This window comes from Doryrhamphus excisus, linkage group LG9 (assembly GCF_037039965.1).
Source record: "Doryrhamphus excisus strain RoL-2023G ecotype Guam linkage group LG9, RoL_Dexc_Guam_v1.1, whole genome shotgun sequence".
In the NCBI taxonomy this organism is placed as follows: domain Eukaryota; kingdom Metazoa; phylum Chordata; class Actinopteri; order Syngnathiformes; family Syngnathidae; genus Doryrhamphus; species Doryrhamphus excisus.
This window is the reverse complement of record NC_136365.1, coordinates 13,634,839-13,658,708: the sequence shown is the minus strand read 5'-3', so window position 1 is coordinate 13,658,708 and position 23,870 is coordinate 13,634,839. Positions and strand designations below refer to the sequence as shown.

The 23,870-nt window shown below is 41.5% G+C and overlaps 1 protein-coding gene across 4 annotated transcripts; it reads right to left on the bottom strand.

Moving 5' to 3' along the window:
* LOC131136569 (sodium/potassium/calcium exchanger 3-like) lies at positions 1-23,400 on the bottom strand. 4 transcript variants are annotated; one of them, XM_058083591.2, is made up of 17 exons: positions 23,038-23,398; positions 20,721-20,843; positions 12,730-12,806; positions 10,611-10,685; positions 9,924-10,008; positions 9,745-9,848; positions 6,731-6,805; positions 5,395-5,420; positions 5,257-5,310; positions 5,045-5,175; positions 4,717-4,877; positions 4,367-4,625; positions 4,128-4,294; positions 3,931-4,045; positions 3,563-3,675; positions 2,903-2,968; positions 1-2,148 (listed from the first exon to the last, which is right to left on the bottom strand). In XM_058083591.2, exons 1-17 carry the CDS (start codon positions 23,219-23,221, stop codon positions 1,996-1,998), a joined length of 1,968 nt encoding a protein of 655 aa, XP_057939574.2. In that variant the 5' UTR covers positions 23,222-23,398; the 3' UTR covers positions 1-1,995. The 4 variants fall into 4 exon arrangements, 3 of the variants coding, with proteins under 3 accessions (XP_057939574.2, XP_057939583.2, XP_057939604.2); XM_058083600.2 differs by lacking the exon at positions 3,563-3,675 and having other exon boundaries at positions 23,125-23,400; XM_058083621.2 differs by lacking the exon at positions 3,563-3,675 and having other exon boundaries at positions 23,038-23,270.
* Positions 23,401-23,870: the final 470 nt, after the last annotated feature.

The following is a 23,870-nucleotide window of genomic DNA, read 5'->3' as shown; positions in this document are numbered from 1 at the left end:
ATGACCGACCTTCTTCACAAATAAAACACAACTTTAGTGGTCCAAGTGTATGCAACTTTGTTTATTGCAGGAAGACTTTAGGATTTTGGCTATAAACTTGTGCCAACAAAATAGTGGAATTACAAAGAGCATTAACAACATGAATGATCCATAAATAGCTGTAGAAGTGCATTGAAAATACTGTAAATATAGCTGCTTCTTGTCTTTATCAGAGCATCTCCCTTTGAAATCTACACATTCATCACAACAGTACTCTGCATTTAGTTAGAAAATGCATAGAAATTACACACAAAAAGAAGCATGCGCCTTTTCTCTCAAAGGTGACCAGCGCAACTGTGAATTTTACTGCATTGGTTCGCAAGGAGGATGTAGACTATATCTGTGTGAAAGGTGAAAATGGCTAATAATGAATATACTCATAAAAATGGGGGGGAAGTCCATATTTTTGATACTCTAAACGCCACAATACGCCTCTCACAGTTAGCATTTGCCATTCAAGCTTTACACATTAACATCACATTTTGTCAGAGCATCTTCCTGCTGGAAAATGTTGAGTGGATTGACTAGTGAGATAGCGCCCTCTGCTGGACCAATACATGCAGCAACCAAGCCACTTTGTATTTACATTATTATTACTACAATTTATTATAATTATTACTATTACAATATATATTTTATACATTTAAAGCAGAGATTTAAACTTAGCAACATTGTTTTCTAAAACTATGACCAAGAAAATAATCTCATCTGATAATCTAAAAATAATAATCTCAGCGGCATCAATTCTGGACTGATATGAATACTAGGATACAAAAGTGCCAATCAATGGTCTCATCAATATAACATTACTGACACCTAGAGGGATTACTGTGAACTGTTGTTTCACAGAACTAAACCAAAAAAAATGTCAGCAATTTTACACAATACGGTGCAACAACGTTCCAGTTTATGCTATCAGTGACAGAATAACGAATATCCAGTGAATCACGTGGTAGCTACTGTAGATGTCAAGTTTGACGCTACAGAGATTTCCCTGCAGATATACATAATCAGTACACATATTTTAAAACACATATAGTCTTTGTGTCAGCGCAAAGCTGGAGCTGTATTGTGCCTCGTACAGCTTGTCTTCATATGAACAAGGGAGAAACCACTAAACTGGGCTCAAGTAAAACATCATCACAGCAATCGGATGGCCACTTGATAGGGACGAAAGATCCATCCAAATATCAAATAAATAGTGTTGTTGTTCAACTTACATTGTTGCATTCATTGCATTGTTGTTTCATTGTTCATCAACAACGTTCGTTGCTAAAAAAAAAAAAAATTGTTTGCCTAAAATCTTGTGTCTTGTGTTTTATTAAGAATTTGAATTATGATCAACAAATTAAAGGCAAAATCACAAAATCATTCAATGACTTTGAACATTTTTCAGTAAAAAGTACAAATACCTGTATCTGCAATACTGGCCCTGTATTTAGTTGGTATTGCATCAATACCAAAATCTGCAGTATGGCCCCACGTCTTCCAATCCTTGCATAAGAGTATTTCTGCTAATATTGGTTTTAATATATACAGAGAAATAGGTTTGATTTTTCATGAGGAATACCTTAATGAAGGTGGTTTTATGTGCATGTGTGGATGTCAATATAAAACTTCAAAAGAGTATGAACCAGACCAAACTTCACATTGTAAAATATCAGTTTAAGTACAGTAGCAGCTTCTTCACAAGCAGAAGTCCAGTTAAGTTCAGTTATGCCAAACCTTTGGTGCAATAAAAACAATTATAAGTCATCTCTGCTGATTTTTACGCGTCCTGTCCAGGACCCCCAGAGCTTCTGGTCCTCTTTGGCGTGGATTACATCATCCATAAATCACTGGCAACGCAATCTTCCTCAAGGGAGAAAGTGCGACTTTGTCTGACGGTGCCAAGACAAAGAAGAAAGCAAAGTGAGTTCCCTCCTCCCGTCCACAGAGGAGTAGAAAGCCCAGACGTCAGTGGATGTCTTGGCACATAGGAAGGTTGACAAAGATGAAGACGTTGAACTCGATGAGGACAGAGAAACAGAGAAAGATGGCGTACATCACCAGGCACACCAAGCCCAATTTCCAGTCCAGAGTCCATTTGTTCAAATGGACTCCCAGGACCTGCAAGAGGGAAAGACAAGGAAAATCGTATAGATTGGTCAATGAATTAAACTGCTCCAAACCATAAAAGCCAAGTCCATTTATGAATCTCTCCATTTCAGTTTAGGTTAAAGAAAAAGCAACAAATGGCACAGAGCAGCTGTCGGCGAAGACAAGAGTGGGTTCACATTTCCACGACCAGGACGAAAACCACACTGCTCCTCCTGAATCCAAGATTCAACTCTACAGAGGAGCCTCCTCTCCAGAACCCCAGAATAGACCTTCCCAGGAAGGGACCACCACCCCACACTGCCAATCCAGAGGCACCGCCCCCAATGAACACTCGTGTGAACAAAGTAATCCCCACAGCATACAGGGCCTTAAGGGGCTCGCCAGGTCTACGAAGTCTGACTGGCATCCTCCAACAGCGGGTGGTGATCGGTTGACAGCTCTGCATCTCCTTTCACCCAAGCGGCAAGAACACATGGCCACAAGTCCGACAACACAACAACAAAGTCCATCATCAAACTGCGGTCCAGGGGGTCCTGGTGGCAAGTGTGGACACCCTTATGCTTGAACACGTACGTACTACGTACGTACCTATGTATGGGAGTGCATAATTAGAACTAAATATTAGTTAAACCAAATTGAATCATGGACACAAAACCTTTTTAAGTTCAATAACTAAGCATATTTTCCTGACAATGCATTTCATCTGTTCTCTCTATGACTCAGACCAGGTCATGTAAGAGCATAAATGATAATGTTGACTTACTGTGAAGAAGACTGAGGCCAGTAAGAGTCCGACAGAGAAGATGAGTCCCCTGCTGTTCAGATGGACCTGAAGAGACGAGAGTGTCATTCAACAAAAGCAGACATTTGTCATCTTTTATTTCAGTCAGTTACGGCCTAATATTACATTTCTTAGCCCGAAAAGGTACCTTTAGTGTTCAGACAAGTTTGATATGACCAAATGATGGAAGACGCCACACTGTCATGCTGATGGCAGCAGTTGTCCCTCGCCACATCGCGGTGAGCTTCACCAAACCATTTTTCAAAAATAAATGAATAAGTCATGCTGTTTCGTGTTTGAATACAGCCTATTATTGGTCAAATATCTGCATATTTAAGCAAATGTTTAATATGTTCTGCCAAAATTCACACATAAAAATGAGTGAACTAAAATAGAAATAAGACATGTAAGGGCACGCACTTTTGCGCCATTTTTTACACTAAGACATATTATAGTGTGTCATCATACTTCTTACCACATGCACGATTTTTATATCTCATTTACATATTTGTTGGTGTCTTCTGACATATAAGGCAAACTCGTCTGAACACAGAGAATTCTGTTTCAGTGATAAATGGTGCAACATCGCTTTACAGCTTTGTTCTCTTCTGGTCCTACTCTGGGGGTTTGACAGGCACTCACGATGGAGCCGTAGTCTATGCAGAGTGTTTGCAGTGCCCAAGGCAGGCCCAGGCCCACTAGGATGTCAAACACATTGCTGCCTATGGAGTTGGAGATGGCCATGTCTCCCAGACCTGTGAAGGTAAGGTAAAGTAACACTGTCAAGGTGTGTGTACCATTCTACTAACTGTACTCATGCAACCTCTTCAAGAAAGAATGGTTAGACTTTGTCTTACTGGTAAGGTCAAAACTGAACTCACAACATCTCTCATCAAATTGGGATCCTAGCAGGTGCTTCTCTTTGAATTTTACTGTGAGCCACTCTTTGGTGGACTTCTTTTTGTGAGCCATGGACAGTATGTGTGTATCGTCTCTTTATGTGGACATACCCTGACGAGCAACTATTACACTGGCCATGCAGTCTGGGACACTGGTGCCTGCTGCCAGGAAGGTGATGCCCATGATGACATCAGGGATGCCAAGAGTGAAGCCAATCACGGTCACCTGAAACCAGTAGGGATGGTCACAAAAGGCTGACAAATGTGCCACTCAAATGCTTTCGGCATGTAAGGCTGCCAGGACTGACCATCCAGACCATGATGTAAGACAGACCAGCAATCCAGATGGTCGCAGTGAAGAAGGAGACTAAAAACCAGTTCTCCCAGCGCCGTTTGGCACAGTTGGGCACAGTGAAGAACAGAAGCAAGGACAATGGCCACATGGTTAACCACTTTAGCTTGTTACACACACCGTCTGGAGAAAAACAGACAGAAAGGATCGAAATTCACCAAAAAGGCTGGTGTTTTTATACCATCTGTGCTGTACCTGGAGCTTTGAACGGCACCAGCGGTCCTTCGTTCCCATCATCTGCCTCTCCCTCCCCGTCATTCCCATTGTTGTCATTATCCTCACTTTCATTCTCCATTGCAGACCCCAGTTGCTCAAGTGTCCACCTCCCGTTAAACCCTGGCTCGGCGCTGCTGACGCCGTTCTCCAAGCCCCACCTTCCCTGGGCGGCTGAATCAGAGTCACCATTTGTGATGCAGTTGACCCGGGTCTCTGTGGTGTTGATTAGTCTTCGTCTCTGGCAGGGATTAGACATGATGATAAACCACGTTGAGGCACCTGGCTATTTAGTAATACTGCCTTTCATAGTCAAGCAAGCGGACTTATACCTCATTGATAAGCATCCGGGAGGCCATGGTGAGGCGGGTTCTCGGGGTGAAGTGGCTGGTGATCATGATCCTCATGCCAGCTTCGGAGAAAGTCAGTTGGTGCGGGTATGCAGACAGAAGCTCATCCACCATCACCACAGATGGCTTACTTTGGATGTTAGCTGGGAAGACATGAAACACTTACCCCAGCTGGTGCACGGGTATGGAATACTGTAGCCCATGGTTTATTTATTTATACAAGAGTATCAGAGTCAAACAAGTGGCTATATTGATTGTTAAACGGCACATAGACAGGTTCCAGTGCAAAGACAAACATCTCTCTTCTTACCTGTCTTGAGCAGGACTGCTGTCGCATCACAAGTCACATCTGCCAGGTCAGCGCTTCCTGTTAAGCCATTGACCAGCTTCACCGAGCTCTTCTTCTGTTGGTTGAGGTAACACTGCACCTTGTTGTTAAACCTGATTTCCAAAGACAGGCCAAGTTTTGACTGAATGATCTGCAGACATTAACAGGATGTAAAACATTAGAAGGGGACTCACTTCATGATGAGGATGTAGATAGCATACATCAGAACCAGGACCAGAGACTCCCACCTTGACACACAAGCACGTATGATAAGTCAAGTTTGTTCACTCATTTTCAATCTGATTTAAAAAGTACACTGATTTTTCTCTCACCAGCACACCTTCTCATCATAGATGAACTAGAAAGATAAGACAGTACAGACAGAGAGCATTAGGTGGGAAGCACGTCCCCACTTGGGAGGAGGACCAGTTATTGTTAGGTTTGGTATTGTTCATAGAACCCTGTGAAGCCTGACCCATTCAATCAGGGGTGTCCAAACCTGCTGAAAAATAAAAAGGCACGGGGCTATTTCTATGTTATATGTGCTATGTTATGTAAGTAAATAAAAACAGCATGCATGTCAGCTTTGGGTTATAGGTTATTTTTGTTCTTTAACTGACCCCTCCCAAAAAATGCCAGGACACACCAGGACACCAATGTATTAAATAATAGTCATATTTTACTCTGAATTGGACCACTTTATATAATATAAAGTATATTAAATACTTTTTAACTTGATTAATTATATTATTTCAAATATATATTGGATCCTCGCAAATTCAGATTTTTCCTCAGGAAATAATGATGTTATTTTTCCTGTGAGAAAACACATCTTATTCACTAGTAAAACAGTAATAATTAAAAAATAATAGTAACAGATATGTGTCCATGTATTCATGCTTCACTGATAATGTTTTTTCATCAAGTGTTTAAATTTCACACTTTATTTGTTGGTCCTTGAAAGCATCAGAGTTGTGTGCCGTTTCTTTTTCTTTTAATATAGATTTTTTTTTACAAAAAAAGCACTTCTGACTCGCAAGTATGCAGGGATCCACTGTAATTTTACAATATGCCACGGACAGATTAAAAAAAAAGCTGAAAATGGCCCCAATCCACAGTTTGGACACCCTTAGCACACAGGATATTCATTCATTAATTTTCTACCGCTTATCCTCACAAGGGGCACGAGGGGTGCTGGAGCCTATCCCAGCTGTCTTCGGGCGAGAGGCGGGGTACACCCTGAATTGGTGGCCAGCCAATCACAGGGCACATATAGACAAACAACCTTTCGCACCCACATTCATACCTATGGACAATTTGGAGTGGCCAATTAACCTCACATGTTTTTGGAATGGGGGAGGGAACCGGAGTCCCCAGAGAAACCCCACGCATGCACGGGGAGAACATGCAGACTCCACACAAAGATGGCCGAGACTGGACTCGAACTCAGGCCTCCTAGCTGTGAGGCCTGTGCGCTAACCACTTGGTCACCGTGCAGCCATAGAGGATATAAATTTTCAATTTATTTTAAATGCCAGCTGGAAGGCTGTCATGTCATATGCATGTTGTATAGAAAATAGACAATTAGTAAGGTGCATACTTGTGAGTTTTTACTATATTCTCATATTTTCATGCACACGGTGTAGGGTGTCAAAATGAGTCTCTTACCGCAATGAGGGCGATAACAGAAAAGGTATAGTAAACAGAATCACGAAGGACAGCCCAATGAGAGAGCTTCACAGCCTGCAGGGAGCACATCAAACAGATACAACAGTATAAAAACTGCATTCAAATATTTACTCTTATTAGATTCTCACTGTGCTTTGCGGAAAAATGCCTGACGTTAATCTTTGTCCATTGACTGTAGGATGAATTCACTAACATCTCTCCTAGCCTTGTCATATCACCAGTTCTCTGCCTCATTATCTCACTATGATTACATAATGTGCAATCTGGGATTGCATCACTCTTTGAAGTCATGTATGTGTGTGTGTATTTGTCAGAGGAAAGAGCTTATCCGTGTACTAACTCTGCTCATTTGAATGCAAGGCTCCGGCACATGTCAGATGGATTGAGGGAGCAGAGGCTCTATACTGTCTGAGTCTACATATTGTTGAATCATGCTGATACATCATCCATCTTTCATGGACAGAACTCAAAAATTCTTTTTTTTCTATGTACACCAAAGGCCAACCTATCTCTCTAAAACATTGGTCAAAAATCTGTCTAAATTTGTCTTGGTGATCTGAGATAATCCATCCACCTCAGAGGTCTGACACATATCAAGATGCTGATTACACAGCATGATTATTGCACAGGTGCACTTTAAAAAAAGGCGACTCCAAAGTGTGGCGTTTCATCACATAGCACAATTCCACAGATCATGCAAAAGTTGAAGTCTGCAATAGGCATATCCAGCAGAACTCTTGCCTGTGAATTGAATGGTCATGTTTCCACCATAAACTGTCTCTAAAGGTGTTTCAGAGAATTTGGCTGTCCTTTATTACAGTTGATTGGTTCCAGACCCGACCGTGTTACATATATTTCAGCAAAGTATGATTCCTTATAAATGAAAAAATTGTTTGTTACATAAACACTGGAACACCTTTTCTGTTCATGTTTATCTTTGGTGTAGCTGAATAACCATTCTGTTAGCATATCTTACACCTATTCGGCCTGTTCTTTATTTTAAATCACTCCACACTCTTTATTGCTCTCTCGTTCTACCATATCTTACATATTGTGTGGAAATATGGGCTAATAACTAGATAACTAAAAGGGTAGTAAGGATAATTCATAATGCCGCCTACAGAGAACATACTAACTCCTTATTTCTAAAATACTTTAACTTGCTGATATAGTTCATCTTCAAACAGCTAAAATAATGCATACAGCTAAAGATAACCAATAATACTTCTCTACGTACAGAGAGGAGAAATATGATCTCAGAGAAGAACTAAATTTGAAACACATATGCTAGGACTACGTTAAAAAGCCATAGCATTTCAGTATGTGAAATCAAACTATGGAACCACAAAACAGGTCAACAATTTAAAGCTGTTCTGCAGAAATGGAGGTTGATCAAGTGACTAAGTGCTCACTGAGAGATGTAGACAGATTTGTGAACAATATTTGAGAGAGACACAGTAGGCCTTTTGTCTTGCATCTTTCAGTGATGCTCGTGAATAGTTCCATTTACATTTTTGGAGTCTTTTTTTTTTTTTTTAGATATATACGTACGTATGTGTACTAGGGGTGTGAATCTCCGAGGACGATTCGATACAGATCTCCATGCACTGCCAGCGATACCATACTTTAACCATACATGGAATTTTCTGGCGATACACAATGCAATACGATTTACCCTCTTCACGATACGATACGATGTGATGCAATATATACGATAATCATTTAGTTCAAATCAATGCAACTTGATATGATATGGTGCAATTTGTTGCGATATGATGCAATTCAACATGATGCAAATAAGCGAAGGGAAAAAACAGAATTCAGTATGGTCATACACAAAGGATTTGGCTTTATTCCTTCTAGACACTTGGCAGTAAATTCAACTAAAGGGCTGTTTGTCTTTTTTACTAGGCACCACTTCTTGATCATTCTTTTTGCCATCTTAAAACGGCAACCACCTTTCAAAAACAACTTTCCTCGCACTTTCGCATCTTTATGCAATTACAATAGCAGTGGTTCAGTGGTGGAGTAAAACAACTAAACAATAATTACTGCTGTATAAAATACAGTACACTGCATCAACAAAGTTAAAGTGACACTTTCACCAGTGCAATCAATGTTTGTTTATATTCCTGTCTGCAAAACATACTGCTAATATGAATGCACTAGCAGCTAGGCTAATACAGTAGCGAGGAGCAGAAAGTGGAAAACAACTTATACCCTTTTAAAATTGTTTCACAATTCAGGAAGAAGCCCTGCTGTTCTAATGTCACCTGCTGTGCTGAACACTCGTTCCGGGGGGTGGCGGCAATTTGGAAAGCAGAGGAAGATCCACTTGTTCTGACCTGATTTGCTTGGTTCTTCCCCGGTGTCCAACGAGGAACTAGACAGGGGGCGACGGTAGAATTGTCCGTGTTGTGGTGTCCCCTTTTTAAGGGGGTCTGCATGTTTGCAGTGCTGCCGTTGTACGGCTTCTTAACGCGGCATTCTTAGCAAATGACGGACGTTTTGTCGAGCTTTCCGTTGTTCTTTAAGAATCCGCAGTGTTTCCAAACATACCATTTAAACGTTGCGGGGAGTGGGGGGTTTTAAATATAGAAACTTCCTCGCTGCTGCTTGCGTGCGAACGTCCATGCTGTTTTACTAGTAGTTGTCTGTGCCTCACGACTTCCGTCCGTATTCAATACAAAACGCCAAATAATGATGGTGCATTCATTGCACCTGGGGAACAGCATATGGAGTGAAGTTGAACATTAATAAAACAACGCTTGCATCAGATTTTACCGATACCCACAAACGCATTGCGATGAATCTCGATTTCAACCGTCAATTGCATCCATAACTAGTGAATGTGCCAATGCGCTCGCATCGCACGCATGCGCATGATGTATGGTTTAATATCGATTATTTTCCACACCCTTAATGTGTACCTATAACCATGAAATAAGTTCAAAGAGTATAAAAAGATTTTTTTGAAAGCAATGACATCCTACCTGTCCTGCAAAAAAGCCACACACACCAATAATGCAGAGTATGTTAAAGACGGCTGAGCCCACAATGGTCCCCACACCAACATCACCTTTGGTAATGAACACCCCTGGGGAGAAGAAGGTCAGCACGCATTGTTTCATGTACATGCCAATGTACATGATTGAATACCATCATACTGTACCTATGATGGATGTGAAGAGCTCAGGAGCTGAGCTGCCAGCGGCCATGAAGGTTGCACCTGCCACGTCCTCACTTAGATGGAGACGCTGCAAGAGACCCATTCTCTACCTGTTACTGTTATTGTCCATGTGAGCAGCTTGGACTGAGATGCATGTGTTCCTCTGACTTTGTGATAGTGTTCACTAAACGGCAGGTTCTATTCTGGTGTGTAACTGCAGTTTGTATGACTTTGTGGAGTTGTTCCAGTCTTATTTGGGGGGGTTCTGTGTACATAGTTGCCACTGTCGATCATTTTTGCGAGAGCAAACAAACAAATGTAGCTGCGGGTGATTTGGGCCTGACTTTTGGATCATTTACTGTTTTTGACAAATTGGTGTTTTTGGGTTAATGTAAAAAAGTTACACCCAATTTTTGCCTCGGCTTGCATGAATTTGTCTATTAGTGCACAATATTGCATGCGTCTTGTAGTATTGCGCATCTTGTCCCCTTTTGACCGAAGAAAAATGATCTGTGCTATTCCTGAGCTTTTTTCGCATTAAGGCTATTCCAAGGATCGACAACACTTTTTCTCAAATCTGATTTAATGTGAGTGTTTATGTAGACAGCTCTACTGTCAAACCATCTATGGCTACAAGTAACAACAACCACTCTGGACAGTATATTTCTCATGTACACATCCATCCTGTACCTCACATATCTTCTCCAGGGAGGGGACAAAGTAGTCATCACAGACCAAAGCGAGAGCACAGAACATGTAAATGGTCTGTGAAGAGAGAAAAAGAGTGATAGAAGTTACACAAGGATCAGTAAACTTGGCTGTGTTGCCAAATGTTATTTAAGCATCTTAGTCTCCAAGTCTCAAAGCTTTAACTGAATCAGTGACTGGAACTGTTTTGCACTCGCGACTGATATTTTATCTGAAGACTTTTTAATCTTTTGACTTTCTCTTTGGTTGAATTTAACGTTAGAATGTTTCCTGAAAAATGATAAATAATGCATTGTAGGTCCGACTGCACGTTGAATGAAGTGTAGCCATTGAAGACAGAAGAGTCTTTCTCCTGGTAAGCATGTTTCCTTAACATTTGTTGCATCACTTCTTTGTGAGTTTGCATTTCGACCAGCAGGCTTCCGTAGATAGCAAGTGCAGAGCAGCATACTGGCCTAGTATTCAGAAGTCATCAGGCATAACTTTGTTTCCAAAGAACTTCATAAATTATACCTGTAAATAACTATACACATTACAACAGAGTCTTAGGGCTACATTGACGGGAGAAAGAAATCGAAGAAACTTATGAGAAAAACTCAACAATAAAGTCGTAACATTGCTGGAGTCTACACAAGGCAAGTGCTTGGAAGCACCATCGAAAATGTACAGGAAGGGATGCGCAGAGGTGAGCCAACACCAAGCTGGCGCATCGCACAGACTCTCTTAACTGAGCATTTTTGTTGTTAAAGTTAGTGAATTCAACTCTTTAAACTATATTCTCGTAAATTTATGAGAAATACTTGTAATATTATAATAAATAAAGTCAGATATAAAGAATAAAGTCAGAAGATTACGTGTCATTGTATCATACGTGTCAGAAGGAAAATAGAGCATAGCTCTCGTTTCTCTTGGCCCGGCAACTACCATCAAAAGGAAGGAAAGCGTTTATTTATAACGTGGCAGCAAAACAGAACAGTTGAGCAAAAACAGATTAGCCGTTCTCAGTAGCCCATTACCCACACATGAGGCTCCCACTTCCGCCCTCCTTACCCCACCCACTCCATTCTCATATACTTATTAATTTATTCTCAAAATCTCTGATTTTTTTGTTCTCACTGTGGCCCTAATTCTAGGCACAACAAATATTTTTTTATGCCAAGTCTTTTCTGGTCAAATCCCTCTTGTTGAAAGCTAATATCATCACAAATTCCATTAGCTAATCTGTGGGGTTGCCCATTAGCTGTTAGCCTTGAGCTAGCAAAAAAAAATTGCTAACTGTTCTGTATAGTTGCATTTTTTAAAATAATATGGCATCTTGTACCGCTATGTGAACATACTCTATGTGCACTTTTTTGTGCTTCAGTTATACAATAACTTCATTCGGAGGCAAGGAATTAACAATCTCAACTGGCCAATGAAGTTTCTCTGTTCACATCCTGTGGTCCCATTCTTAAATGGGGGAGAAAATAATGTTTAATAGGGTTTAATAGGGTACCTACCTATTTAATCATAGGTAGGTTTATTTGGTAACAATATAATTCATTAAATAAATAAATCATTTCAATAATAATAATACTGAAGGAGTAAAAACCGCCATGTACATTACTTACAGAATACACACTATGTGGGCTAAAACCCCCAGAAACATTGTAGTGAATAAATAAATACAGACGATACCATATGAAATAATAATACATTAATACAAGATAAAGTGTAATGTGTAGCTTTAAAGTCTACAGATTTTCTACAATTTGTTGATTCATTGAGTTGTTATTATGATACCTTTTCTTTTTATTGTATGCAATTAGTTCTTGGTCCACCGGATTTTGAAAGACTGCTGCAAAATATGTTTTATACCATGTAAAATTTACTTTTGTGCTACCTGTGAGTCATTGCATTTAATTGTGCATTCCAACAATGCTTTTTAATATTAACCTGAAAACATTTCTGTGAAAACGGGGCCTTAGTTTGAAAGCCTATCCCTCGTGTCTCTTCTCCTTAATTGCATAACACCTGCCTTAATTTTAAAAATGTGAAAGTACTGCTCTCATAAATTGATAAAAGCTGACTCTTGAATTATACAGATGCATGGTTAACTTACACACAGGACATGCAAGGCCACCGCTCCTTCTGTTCTCTCTCTGTTGGTGAACAGGTCTGCGGGGAACTCCTGCAAAGCTGCAAGAAAGAAACATTCAGCCAGGTTACACATAGGAAAGGTGTATGGTTATGTAGGGGTATGGTTCAGACTCCCATGTCATCATTTTAAAATCAAGTGCCCCGGCTTTGAGGGGCTGATCCAGTTTCTTCCCTCTGTCCTATTAGCTGACTTCAGTTTTATTTGTGTGCTCGTGCAGCGCCTGTAAGCCACCTCATGTGTGGCGTGAACTTCAAAAAGTTGTCTCAAACATCATTCTTGACGATCACATCCCTGCATGCAAGCCAGTGCTCTTTGCTGGCGTTTGGATGCGGTGAGATGAACTAGATTTACAACATCAGTCCTCTGACGGTCAATGCGGAAAAGAAAGGCAGTGATGCAGATCAGGGAAGAAATAGCAACAAGTACTAACAAGAAATTTGGGATTCCTTTTCACTGACTCGAGTTCACTCACCAAAGTGAATCAGGTAATCATACACAGAAACTTACCTTTCTTGTCAGTGAAACTCATATATTCGTAAAGTACCCACAACTCAGTGAACCTTGGTCGAGCACCCTTGAATAAGTGAAACTCAAGTATCCGTCGAGTAAACGTGTGTCAGCCAAACTGGAGTCTCTGTCACGTACATGTGAGTCAGTGAAATGGGAGTCTTCGTTGAGCACTCATGAGTCGGTGAAACACGAGTCTTTGTCGAATGCCCTTGAGTCAGTGAAACCCGAGTCTTCATTCATTCATTCATTCATTTTCTACCGCTTATCCTCATGAGGGTCACGGGGGTGCTGGAGTCTATCCCAGCTGTCTTCAGGCGAGAGGCAGGGTACACCCTGGACTGGTGGCCAGCCAATCACAGGGCAAATATAGACATATAGACAAACAACCATTCACACTCACATATGTACCTATGGACAATTTGGAGTGGCCAATTAACCTAGCATGTTTTTGGAACGTGGGAGTACCCAGAGAAAACCCACGCAATCACATGGAGAACATGCAGACTCCACACAGAGATGGCCGAGGGTGGGATTGAACTCAGATCTTCTAGACCCGGTGAGACTCGGGTCTCCTAGACCTTCTAGCTGTGAGGTCTGCGCGCTAACCACTCTCCCGCCGTGCAGCCCTCTTCATAGTCCATTCCATTCTATTTTCCTACATGAAGGTATCTCAGTAGGAAAGTCCAGACTTCCCAGTTCCTGGCCGCCTCTTCCAGTTCCACCAACCCAAAGGCGTTCCCAGCCAGCTGTAATATCTCCAGGCAGAGGTCAGCTCATTTGCATATAGTCTTCCTCAATTCAATGGTAGCTACATTGTGTGCTGACTTCAAGCACATGCTTTGGATGCAGCAAAATGCACACTGAGTTGTCATAGAATCATAGAAACTGGAACACAAGTTCCACTGTTTTGTGTTATTTCTTTCTTTGTCTTTGTTGTGATATATTGTTGCTTGTTTTTGTTTGTTTGTTTCTTTCGGCTTTTAACAAAATTGACAGACCCCCTAAAAATATTCAACACTATAATTTGAATTTAGGGCGGCACGGCAGTCAAGACCTCACAGCTAGGAGACCAGGGTTCAATTCCACCCTCGGCCATCTCTGTGTGGAGTTTGCATGTTCTCCCCGTGCACGCATGGGTTTTCTCCGGGTACTCCGGTTTCCTCCCACATTCCGACTCCAAATTGTCCATAGGTATGAATGTGAGAGTGAATGGTTGTTTGTCTATATGTGCACTGTGATTGGCTGGCGACCAGTCCAGGGTGTACACCACCTCTCTGTACCCCGCCTCTCGCCCAAAGACAGCTGGGATAGGCTCCAGCACCCCCCGCGACCCTCGTGAGGAAAAAGCGTTAGAAAATGAATGAATGAATGAATTTGAATTTAGTTATAGCTTCACTGGAGTGAAGGCACCCTCCTTGACACCCTTTTCAGCAGATCAGCTGCATACATATGACTATTAGTCGACTATGAACAAAATCTAACAGATCAGATTCGACTATTAACATTGAACATGAACTATGAGCATTTTTTGTCAAAGACAGCCCGAGAACACATACTCTCAAGACAAGTATAAAGTCATCAGTCCATTTCACTGTGCACCAACAACAACAGCAACGCCGGCACCTGCCGCGGTGGCTGTACAATATGTTAGCTATACAGTAGCTTGTAGTCCAAGTAAGAGATTTTGTGAAGTATTGCACTGTTTAAGAGGCAGGAAAGGAACTGTTAACTTGAAGGGAGGCACTGAACTTCTTCTTGGTGGTGCATTTGTCATGTGCATTGACGTGATTGTTGGAATTGCACATAATTTCGGGCTAATTAATAGCGCTGTGGTCCAAACTGCCTGGAATGCAGACATGCATGCACAATTGTCCCTCACTATTCATAATTGCACGCGGTTAATGTGTTAACCGGCAATCAGACCTCAAGTTGCCTGCATGGGACACATTCAGTCTGTTTCATTCTGACTGCCCACTTTCCTGTCTGGCTTACTGCCTGCATCATCTCTTTGCCAGGCAATCTGGAAGGTGCCACAGGAGGCACCAAGGGGATCTGACTGGAAGTGTAGCATGACTTAAGTTGGCTTGTTTGTTTCTCCGTGCTGGTGCTCTGTGGTACATTTGTTTTACCTTTATGCTCTGCTGCACAATCGGAAGCACAAACTTGTCACGCTAGTTGAAGTGTTGTAGCATGCACCCTTTATCTTTGCGTCCTTTATTTACTTCATCTTCCAACATTGCCAGGTAAGTCACATGACTGCAGGGTATAGAGCACATCAGTCCGCACAATTTCAGAGCCACAGGAATAGACTCTGAGAGATCCCTTTTCTCTTGTAGATGATTTTACAGTGTAAAAAGAAGATATATAGCAAGCCCCCTATCCACAATCCCAGATTCATAAGATTCATAATGAAAATCCCCACTGTCATTAGGCTTTATGGTGCACTCTGCAGCATTGCTTTCATATATCCCCGTCTTTCGAATATGAGGTCAGTGGGTTCACGTATACAGGGAATACGCAGATGCTTCAACAATAAATAATAAAGAACATATAAATCCTATGTGGTGAATTCACTAGCAAGGGCCCAATGCAGACACACACAGAAGGTTTGATACAAAAAGGCACAAAGCACAGCTATAATAGCTATAATAATGTCCTTCTGATTGTCATCAGGTGAGGGTGGGGGCAGGCGGAAAAAGGGTGCTGGCTTCCCATAGCGTGAGCTGAGCCAATGAGAGTCACAATCAATCTGGCAAGGAACAAACAAACCGTGCCCGATGGGAGTTGCATCTTTGGGCAAAACGTGGTTCGGATGGGCCAATGGCTCCATTCCCTCAAGGCCAACATGATGGCCAGCAGCTCCAAATTGTTACATTGCACTGACCCACTCTGGAACTGGAGGGGTCGACATCAACAAGAGATTGGAGGGTAAGGTTAAGGTGGGACAAATAAGGAGCAGATGTAAACATGGACTTAAGTTTTAAAGCGCTAAGCCTCTGCAGTTCACGTAAAAGATATTGTAGCTGATGTTAGCCTGGTCAAAGGTTCTGCAGTCCAACTAAAATTCCCTTGACTGCGTGTGATTATTTTGACTGGGAGGCCACATGTTATTTGTAATTATGCAAACGTATGTTTGTGTGCACGTATAACAGAGTGACAGAGAAAGATTGATAGAGAGAGAGCGTGTAGATCAAATGTTTTATATACAGTAAAGTCTCGTTATATCGATATTGTCGGGAGTCGGAAAAAATATCGATATAACTGGACTGTCGATATATCCGATCCTGCACCGAACTGCATTAAAAGTGGGCAATAATGCACTCGACATTGTTCTATAGTATAGAACAATGTCGAGCAGCTTAAATCAATCTTTGCTTAAGGATTTCAATACCAAAAAAGAACACGGCGAACGGCTGCTTCCAGTCAACTTTATTTTTCACACTTCCACCACCAGAGCACAGCACACACACCGATTCCCGCACTTCCTGGTTCACAGGTCATGCTCAAAACGCCCCACATAGCTGGCCAAACACATGCCCGCAACAGAAGAACCAACTGCGTTTGTGGTTTCTCTCGTGTGTATAGAATCTATTATACACACGAGAGAAACCACGAACGCCAGCATGTACATATGAAAAACAGTGATTATTGCAAGCGATAAAAAGATATCCGAATACAACACAATTAAATACATGTATTTGTACGCTTGTGTCTTCGTTGGAATAGGTGTGTATGCTATGTCAGTTGGTTCTTCTGTTGCAGGCATGTGTTTGGCCAGCTATGTGGGGCGGGTTGAGCATGACCTGTGAACCAGGAAGTGCGGGAATCGGTGTGTGTGCTGCGCTCTGGTGGTGGAAGTGTGAAAAATAAAGTTGACTGGAAGCAGCCGTTCGCCGTGTTCTTTTTTGGTATTGAAATCCTTAAGCAAAGATTGATTTAAGCTGCTTTTGTATCGATATAAGCAGACCAAATTGGCTGGCGGGAGATGAAAAGGGCATCGTAGTAACCGGATTATCATAATAACCGGGTATCGTACTAACGGAACTAATTACATCATAAAAGACTAGAAATTTGCCGGGAAATGAAAATAGTATCGTAATAAGCAGTACTTCGACATAACCGATATCTGACACCCTATAAAAACACAAATACCATAGCACATGCTTATAAAACATGAGAGCGAGAGAAAGCAGAGCAGCATGTCAGAGTAGTGTTACTGCTAAATAAAAATCCCATCATGGAGGCTCAGTAAACTTCCTCACAGATCTGAGCCTCCACAAACCAAATACCAGAGAACTGTTGGCTCGTTTAAGTTACTGTTATTACTCTGTGTTTATCATACCTGTGATGGTGTGGTGAATTGGCTATAGTTATGGATGAATGTTCCGAAATTATAGTTTAGCCTCACAATCAGAAAACCCTGCTTTGTTTGGTGAATTAGGCGGTGAAGAAAGCAACCAACGTAGTCCCTGCACGGCATGTACCACTGACATAAAAAAGCTATCAAGAAGCCTGTCATTGAATCATAATCATACAGAAGGCAGCAGAATAGCAGTATATTAGATGTACAATAGATGCTCCAATCTCCCACAGCAAAGACAATCCCAGGGGGAAATAGACAGGCAATCCTTTAATCATGTTGAGTAGGTTTTTTTTTTTTATTCCGGCTGCGAAATAACCCACCAAAGAACAAGAACCAAATAGCCAAAAAAAAGAGTATTACATGGGAACTGGACAGTTTAAATGTAGTAAATCCCAAATGAAATCAAAGTGTCACTGTTTTGCTAATGATAGCAATCAAAGAGTAAGAAAAATAACAACCAACTGGAGGAACGCTGGCGCTCAGCAAACCCCAAAAAGTTGATTCAAGTTGCCTCCTTCACCCAAGGGAATGTGAATAAGCTCATTCCGTGTATATCTCATGCATAATATGAGTGCACGTGGAGGGCTGGGGGCCTCTTCTGCACATGCTCAGTGGGCGATGCTGATGCAGGCTGACACATCGCATGTCGCGAGTGCAGTTACCGTGCTGAGTAACGTGACATTTAAAGACTCCTGTTTTACCCCCATCTTTGCTCAGTCCGTTACACGCACACGCTGTGCCCAAAACAAACAGATACACAACACATACAAAGATGAACGCACAAACAATAGTCACTTGCTTTCTTAGGACAACTGCAATTTGAAAAATGTCACTTGTATATTAACAAAACTATAGTGACGTTGTTATTGTAGTTATTGTAAAAACAAATAACTATTTTTCTGCCTCTGACCGCTATACCGAGAGGTAAGGTTAGCTCCTGGAGCTGCTGCTGCATCGCTTGTGAGTTTGGAAATGCTAGGTTGTAAATCATGCCTCGCACATATATAGTAGAAAGATGTGTCAATAAGCTTAAAAGTTGGGCCACTTTGGACCAGAGTGAGTACTAGGCTGAATTTACCAGCTGAATGTAGAGCAGGTGCTAGTATCTTTCTTTTGCCTGTTATTACATGCTCACAGCTGTATATACAACAATAAAGATTGGCGGATGTCTTGGTGAAAGTGTTTAAAGAGAGGGTTATATAGGAGGAATAGGTTCATCCCCGAGATGCGGGATGATGGACAAAATGTTTTAAAAGGTGCAACCAACTTCCCCCTCTGCAGAAACATGATCCAAAATATAGATCCCCAAATAGATCAATACAAAATCATATCTTAACTATTTTTTTTTCTGAGCTTGACTTGGTCACTTTCGTTGTTGTCTGAATTTTGACGAAATAACCCGGAAATACTCATTGGGCGTCAATGCAGACTCCAGCTCATTTGCATATAGACTTCCTCAATTCAATGTTTACATTATATGTGGACTACGCTATTTACGTTAACAAGGCGTTTTGTTGGAGTTTGGTCAAAGTACATGTTTTAGATGCAGCAAAATGCTTTTGGTGCACCATGAGGTGTTATGCTTTGGAAATCATAGAAAGTGAAACATACCTTCTGTCGTTTTGTATCATTTATTATGTCTTATGACGGAACCCTTGCTGGTACCCCTTTCAGGGGAATCGCCCACCTAAAAAAGGTTTTATTATTTTATGCACTTACAGGAGACTTTGCATTAGCAGCTTCTAATACAACAGAAGCCCACTAATATTTTAATATGGGGAAATTTATTTCTCAGAGGAAATCTGCTTGTGCATTTAATATGTCAATTGCAGTTTTGATTAGCATGTGTGTGTGAGTAGGAGAAGGGTTGGTGGATTGTCAGGGTACTAAAGGACTGATTACGTATTCTGATTAATTCATCAAAGTGAAAATGGAGCTGGCTGTCTTCTCACAAGAAAGGCTGTGCAAACCAAAACACACGCAGCAGAAACTGGGCCCAATACCATGACAAGAAATCAGTAAGATTCTTGACAAGGAGCTCCAGCAAACAGTTCAACTTGCAGCCACACGCAGGCGCGTAACCACCACATTTCTCACAGGGAAGCCCTGATTAAGTCATCCCAACATCCTTTCCTAAAACAGAGTGTTATGTCGAGGCTGTGCTCAGCAGAACCAATCTTTAAAGCGGAGTAGAAGAGCCTGCAGTGGAAGAACCCTAGAGAGCAGTCACATGGACTGATGTACCCAGACTGAGCTCTGCCTTTTGTTTGCAAATGTCTTCAGTGCAAAAATGCTAACACAAAGCACTTTGAATATTGGACCATAAAGGTTTTACATGCAGAAAGACTAACATCCACACGCCATTGAGTGTATACATCCTTTTTGACCTCCCTGATTTGGAAACAATGTCAAACCCAAGGTAATGAAGCATGGCTCGGTATCTCGTAGCAATGGCCCACTTTACAGAACAAGAACAGAAGCAATACGGTCACAAACACAGCCCTGCAGGCCTCGGAAGAAGCCACCAGAGATGGAGTGCATGCTTTAAATGTAGCAGGAGATGAAAGAGCAGCTGCAGTTTTAATAAGCAAGGGGAGAAAATAAGTTGAACTTTGGCCCTCGTTTCTTTTATAGACAACCTTGGGAGGCTGAAGGAAATTAATGGCGTTGTCATTGCCTCGCAGCACAGCCTCAACTCCTGCTCAAGGTAATGACGACAAACACCAGTGTGATCTTCGGTGCATGACATGATTCATGATCATTTATGACTCAAATTCCCTTCCACCTTTAAAAATAGCAACAGACGAGGGCGATGTGAGTTCACGCATACATAACCCAATTACAATTGAAGATTTGAAAAAGGTATTTATATTTATTTATATATTATATATATATTTATATGCCAGGAAGCAAATTATATTGTTGATGATAAGATCAAAGTGTTGCCATAGAAACAGGGCTTTTCCTGTGGGGAAAACATGAGAGAAAGTGAAAGACAGCAAGAGAGAATTTGCTCCTTCTCTTCTAGATATAAGTGCGATGATAAAAGTTGTCTCTTTCACGCTTTCATCCATCTCACCTGGAGAAGTGCAATTATTTTCTATCTCCATGTCCACTGTGCTACCGTTGTCCGTGTTCTGCAGCAGCCTCCTTCCATTCCATCTCTCCTGGTTATTGGTGCTGTGGCTGGATACGTCAACATCTGGAAGATACGGTTTGTGTCACCAACATCCAAAAGACACGCAAGAGACTGCAATACTGAGTCTACAAAAATTATACTCCGGTTCAAGTGAAGTTCGAGCTGTGAGCAATCAGGCTTGTGCGACCTTTTCCAAAAGAGGAGGTTACAATCTGTCTTTTAGAAGTCTGTTTGACCTCAATCATCCCTTTGTCAACCGCTAAGACTGCTGTGATGTTCCTAATAATGTTCTTCTCCCCTGGATCTCTATTGTATATCGAGCTATAGCTTAGCATCGTCTCTCAGGAATGTCATTTTGTAAAAAGGCTAAAAAATAAAACAAACACTATATATATTTTAGGTGTACCTGTATCAAACACAGTGGTCTTTATTCGATAACACTAGGAATCGAACAATACTATACCCCAAGTCACAAACATCATATGACATCAGTCAACTGACATCAAAGTCATCAATTTCTTCTACTTCTACAATGTGCCACTGTCTGAAAATGGCCCAAATAGTAACCACTGGTACTCTTTCAAATAGTACAAATAGTTACAAATACTAACCACTGGTACGCTTTCAAATAGTTACAAATACTAACCACTGGTATGCTTTCAAATAGCACAAATTTTTACAAATAGTAACCACTGGTACTCTTTCAAATAGTACAAATAGTTACAAATAGTAACCACTGGTACACTTTCAAATAGTACAAATAGTCACCACTGGTTACTCTTTCAAATAGTACAAGTAGTTACAAATAGTAACTACTGGTACTCTTTCAAGTAGTACAAATAGTTACAAATACCGAGAAGGTGAAGTATCTCCGATAAGAACAGTATCTCCAGTCTCTGTCTTATCAATGCCGGCAGGGCCGCACAGATGTGGAGTTTTTGGAATCCATTTGTGGCCACTCAATTTTATCAGTGGCGGGAAGGTGGGGTGAGTGAGCGGAGCAAGAGCAGAAATGGCTTTTCCACTGTGGCAACAACTACACATTCTTCACTGCATTCATGTCATACTTGCCACCCTGCCAAGCACAAGTCAGCTTGAAGAGGGAGGGGGTGAAAATTGGTATTTAAAAGCAGTTATTCACTTTTCCTCTGGGCATGGCTGAACTCCTCACCTGGGCTAAACTCCATGGCACCACGCACAGCTGCTACAGCGACAGTGGAAGCGGCTTGCGTGCATGCCAGCCCTCAACTCCTTGCCCCCAACCCCCTCCCTGTTTGGCTATCCTGCATATGGAGAAAGGAGCGTGGGAATGATTAATGTGCCACTGTGAGGAGGCGTACAGTGCCCTGCTCCTAGCTCTGCAACATCAAGCTCAATTAAGTAGAGCTTCATTAAGCACAATATAACTAATCAATGTTGAATGAGCCTTCAACAAACTCATTACGTGTTAACACCAACACAACTGGGACAAGAAAAATGCATTTAACACTCCGTCATCGACTCCTCCCAATTCTCGGGGGAATTGAATCGATCACAGCTGGACTGTTCAGGTTGTCCTATGGCCTCCATCAGCATCATGCTCATTGACAAGATAAGATAAGTCAATAGCCGAGTGTGAAATGCATTTCTCTCCTCCCAATTGTGTTTGTGGTAATGCTTCATTAGTTTGTTGGAGGATTGTTTCAAATTGATTGGTTATAATGTGAGACTGTCAGACTGGAGCTGTCCTATCTAGTCTCTCGATGAGAGGCAATTCTGCTTTCCTGGCTGACGAAGAAATTTAAAAATATTCACATTTAAGAGGCTGAAATCAGAGGATAATTACATGTTTAAATCGCTCCCTGGCCACACTTTGGACACCCCTGGTATGGAAAGTGCAACAATGAAAACAAATGCAACAGTAACAGTTTGAATCATTCGTTTATTTTTTGTAAATGAATGCTAGTCAGGACTCCTGCTAGCCAAGGGCTGGCCTGCCATCTTGACAGCTGGGATAGGCTTAGCAGTGATGCTAACGAGGTCAAACAATAAAGACAATTGATGGATTGAGGGCCAAAAAAACGAGCTGGTGGCCAAATATGTCCCCCGGACCGCATTTTTGACACCCCCAGCGTAGTACTTCAAAATTAAATGATAAAAACTATTGTAAAGTTATAAATACTCTCTTTTAATTAAGAAGTGTCATTTGTTGTGAACTTTTAACAAGCTGTGTTGTAAAAAATAAACAGGTAAAAAAAGCTTCCATCCCATTACTTACCTGAATCACCTGCCAGGAAGTAGCATCCCTTGACGACGAGAAGCAACCCCGCGAAAAAACATATCTGTATTAGAAGAAACTCCTTACGCCTTTTCCTCCTCGTTTTCATCTTCTTCTGAGACACCGGCCGACTCCGGAGACGGATAGCCGGCAGAGACATCCCTTGGCCGGCTAGCACATCCATGTGTGTGGATTGACGATGAGTAGTGATGGCTCGTTCGCGAACGATCCGGCTGTTTGAAATGAAAAACGAGTGCCGCACATGATTGGTCCAAATGTGTGGTGGCGTTTGTGTCGCCGATGAGCACAGAGGGAAAGGCAGGAGGGATTTTACACACAAACACACCACACTGAACACACGAACAGCACAGGGATTTTTGGTAATCTATCCAGGGTGTGCATAGAAATAAAACCGCGTCGATAATAATTTGATTTCCAGGCATTTTGGTAAGAAATCAATTTAAGCAACATGAAAATTGCCGGCTATTTTAAAAGAGACATTTTAAAAGAATCGAATACCTTAAATGAGCCGAAATTCGCTCTTCAGGGAATGGCAATCAGGAAGCACGGGTGCGTGCGCATCTCGAAACGCCAGTGGGCACCACTCATTAATTTACATATCATACTGTTGGTAAACAATACATAAAATGTTAGGAGTACTAGTGAGTGGCTACATACTAGGAAAACTACACCTAGTCGATCTAAATATACAAACCAGGGTAGCATTGTTATCAGATCGATACCAGAGTGATGAGATTGATCCATTCCTTTTTGTTTACTTGGAAAAATATCTGTTTTTTCTGTGTTGTTGATCAAAATGATAAGACAGGGTG

What these genes read in the sequence shown, in the direction of transcription:
- LOC131136569 (XM_058083621.2), bottom strand. Translation starts at nt 23,221, where the DNA reads ATGGATGTGCTAGCCGGCCAAGGGATGTCTCTGCCGGCTATCCGTCTC. An exon ending in CTTCCTGGCAGGTGATTCAG is followed by an intron (nt 20,844 to 23,037) that starts GTAAGTAATGGG and finishes CGTATCTTCCAG; the next exon opens with ATGTTGACGTATCCAGCCAC. An exon ending in AAATAATTGCACTTCTCCAG is followed by an intron (nt 12,807 to 20,720) that starts GTGAGATGGATG and finishes TCTTTCTTGCAG; the next exon opens with CTTTGCAGGAGTTCCCCGCA.